The sequence below is a fragment of the Perkinsus marinus genome (assembly GCF_000006405.1).
Source record: "Perkinsus marinus ATCC 50983 genomic scaffold scf_1104296934672, whole genome shotgun sequence".
In the NCBI taxonomy this organism is placed as follows: Eukaryota; Perkinsozoa; order Perkinsida; family Perkinsidae; genus Perkinsus; species Perkinsus marinus.
Window position 1 is genome coordinate 8411 of NW_003214673.1, and position 2810 is coordinate 11220.

General features: G+C 44.0%; 1 protein-coding gene across 1 annotated transcript in view; it reads left to right on the forward strand.

The window, feature by feature from the left end:
- Positions 1-2438, forward strand: part of Pmar_PMAR014239 (conserved hypothetical protein) — a gene marked incomplete at both ends in the record, with an annotated part of 7459 nt that extends 5021 nt beyond the window's left edge. Inside the window, 4 exons of the mRNA XM_002784711.1 lie at positions 914-962; positions 1351-1442; positions 1991-2044; positions 2361-2438. Coding sequence (XP_002784757.1) covers positions 914-962; positions 1351-1442; positions 1991-2044; positions 2361-2438 — 273 coding nt within the window. The remainder of the gene's footprint in view (positions 1-913; positions 963-1350; positions 1443-1990; positions 2045-2360) is intronic.
- Positions 2439-2810: the final 372 nt, after the last annotated feature.

Consider the following 2810-nt stretch of genomic DNA (forward strand, 5'->3'; position numbering starts at 1 on the left):
CGCCCTGCCACAACTCGGAGGCTAGAGGTTTCATTCTGGTAAATGATTCCCCCCTGCTTTCTCTCCTGTTCAGCCGCAATCATTTCCCACTTCCTGCATTCGTTCGGTTCGAATTTGCTCAACGAGTTGAACTTCTTTCAAGCCTACACTCGCGTTGAGATGTATTATTCTAACTCCTTAGGAGAGAGGGATAGGGAGGCCTGCGGTCACTTGCGTTGCAGGCCTCCGGTACCCCAACCGTCCGTGGTTCGACCAGTGGCAGAATATTCATCAGCGGCTCTTAAAAGTTCAGCTTGCGCGAAAAATACGGTTATAGTGCTATTTTCCCGGAGCTTCACTCCAAAGCTTTCCATGGTTGCGGACAGTTTCGCGTAGACTTCGCGTACTGTATGCCCCTCGCCGTGCTTTGAAGGAAGAGAGAGCTTACATTCGGAAAAGGCCGGTGTCGAATGGAAATTAGGATTATCAGCTCATTCGGAAATCGCCAGAGATAGCTCACAGAAATCGCAATGGAGGCCACCTAACGCAATTTCATAGGAAAGAATTGCCTTCGAGTATACTTCCGCTAAATTTTTCACGCAGTTTTTCCCGTCTCGTGGTCTAGCGGAAAGAATCTTGGTCGGGCGGCGAGGCGAGACATGGTATTTTGCCTTGAAACGCCGTCTCGTTCTCCTGCTTGTTGCGACAGATGATTGCCTTGGCGAATAACAATAAGTGTATTTGGTCCGCAGATGCATATATCACTTGTGTTGTTTTATATCCTGTGATGAGTAATGTGCATCAAGATATTCACGAGTATAAATTTAATCCCGACGAGTTAATGGATGACCCTGTGAGGCATCCACCACGTATTGTTCTAGCAGTGGTAAGTTCAGATCGTTAATTCTGGTATTTTTCCGATATCAGTGCGCAGGTTCGACTCCAAGCAGTTGCGCGGTTACGCTACTATGATAATGCTAAAGGTTGGTAAATCGTGAGTTTTGCGGTCATTACTTTGTATTAAATTTGGTCGTATGTGAATTCTCACTCCTCCGCCAGGTTTCCTATGATCGCAGTGTTGGAAGATATGCTGAGCTCAGGAGTTTCCTCGCAAAGCTTTCACACGCGTGGACGTGTACAAGAATTTTCTCTGAGTTTTCACATCGTCGCCGACACGCGTGGTTGATTGTGTGCATATTTTTGTTCATTGAAGTTTCACCCCTTATATGAAAAACACTAGTGAAGATATATATATTCTACGACTATTGCATAGCGCCAATATCGCGTTTTTCACAAAGTATCACGCCACTTCACGTAAAACGGGTGAAACTCCATCGTATAAAGGCGATAGTTTTCCACAAAAACCTTCAGAGCGTTTGAAGTGGTCTGAGGACGTTCGCCCTCTTCTGCCAGAGATAGCGGTGGGATTATTTCTCACACGACGACTTCGCAATCCTGCTTGGGTGAGTCGCGCTGTTCAGTGGTAGGAGAAAGAATATATAATGACAGTTCATCTTAGTTTAGTCTAACTACATTCATCGTTATATCTATGCTTTGTTAAAGCTTCAGCTCAGGAGTCTTACTCGTAAACGATAAACGCTGATTTTACGAATTTGTGTAAGGAAAAAATACACTCCTTACGTAATCCTAGCCTAGTTCGGCATTATGCCAGTCAGGAGAGTTGATAGACATAGGATCTCAACGCGTGAGAAAGGCGTCTCAAATCCATAGATTTCATGTTGGAATCGTCTCGTCTCAAGCACAGCGGAGCGAAGTGTTCCACGATGTGCATCATTCGGCTACACAATATGTTCTGTTAAACGACAACTGTCGGGATCGAACCGGGGTCGTTCAGGCCTGCGGAAAATTAACAGCATTAAATGCAGGGCGTATCTGTTGGTTATGCACTTGTGAAAGGCGTGCTGAAATTCATGCGTTTTATGATGGAATTGTAGCGCAGCGGAGCGAAGCGCTTCACGATATGCATATTTTTTATTACGCCGCTCGTCAGGTGGACCTTGGATATGAGGCACTGCAAGTGGCGTCGATTGTGTGTGCGAAAGAGGTAGGTCTTCGACTGAATTGGGGGCAGCAATTCTCGTTGAGGATGGAATTAGTGACAGAAAGTTATGAATGTTTCAAGGGTTTTTTATAAAGACTTGTTTTGGGAGAGAGTACAGTGCGTGTCAATCTGAGATGCAAATGTGTGTTATTTTCCGAGATTAACGTCGCATAAACAATGTAAACATTGGTATGAACATGTGATAGCGACAAGTTGTTCACTATCATCAATCCCGGAATACATACCGCGCATTCTTCACATTTGCATATTATATAGGCACACACGATGTATTTCGTCGTTGAGTATTTCCTTCCTTCAGCGCGACTTGGACGTCGGTCTAGTCGAGGATCTTCGAAGAATATATTCCAAATCTCTCGGTTGGGAGCACTCAGCAGTGGTGAGAACGAACTTAAACTATGAACGTCTGTTTCCTCTCTTGGAAAACTCGGAACTAGCATTGAAGTTTCACCCGTTTTTCGCGAAGTGAAATGTGAACTATGTTTTTTATATCACGGGCGAAACTCCATTGATGTATTTATTCAACTTATAGCAAACTATAAGAATATTATTATACGAAGGCTGCACTAGTTCCAAGGAGGCTGTCTTTATGGACTGTCAACATGACAACATCAGTGTTTTTATGTAGATACTCATTAACAGTGTGGGAAAATATGCACATGGTCAACTACATGTGTCAGTGACAATACGAAATTTCTGAAGGGATTTCGGCAGATGCTAGTTTGTTTTTGCACACTTCAATCTGAATTCG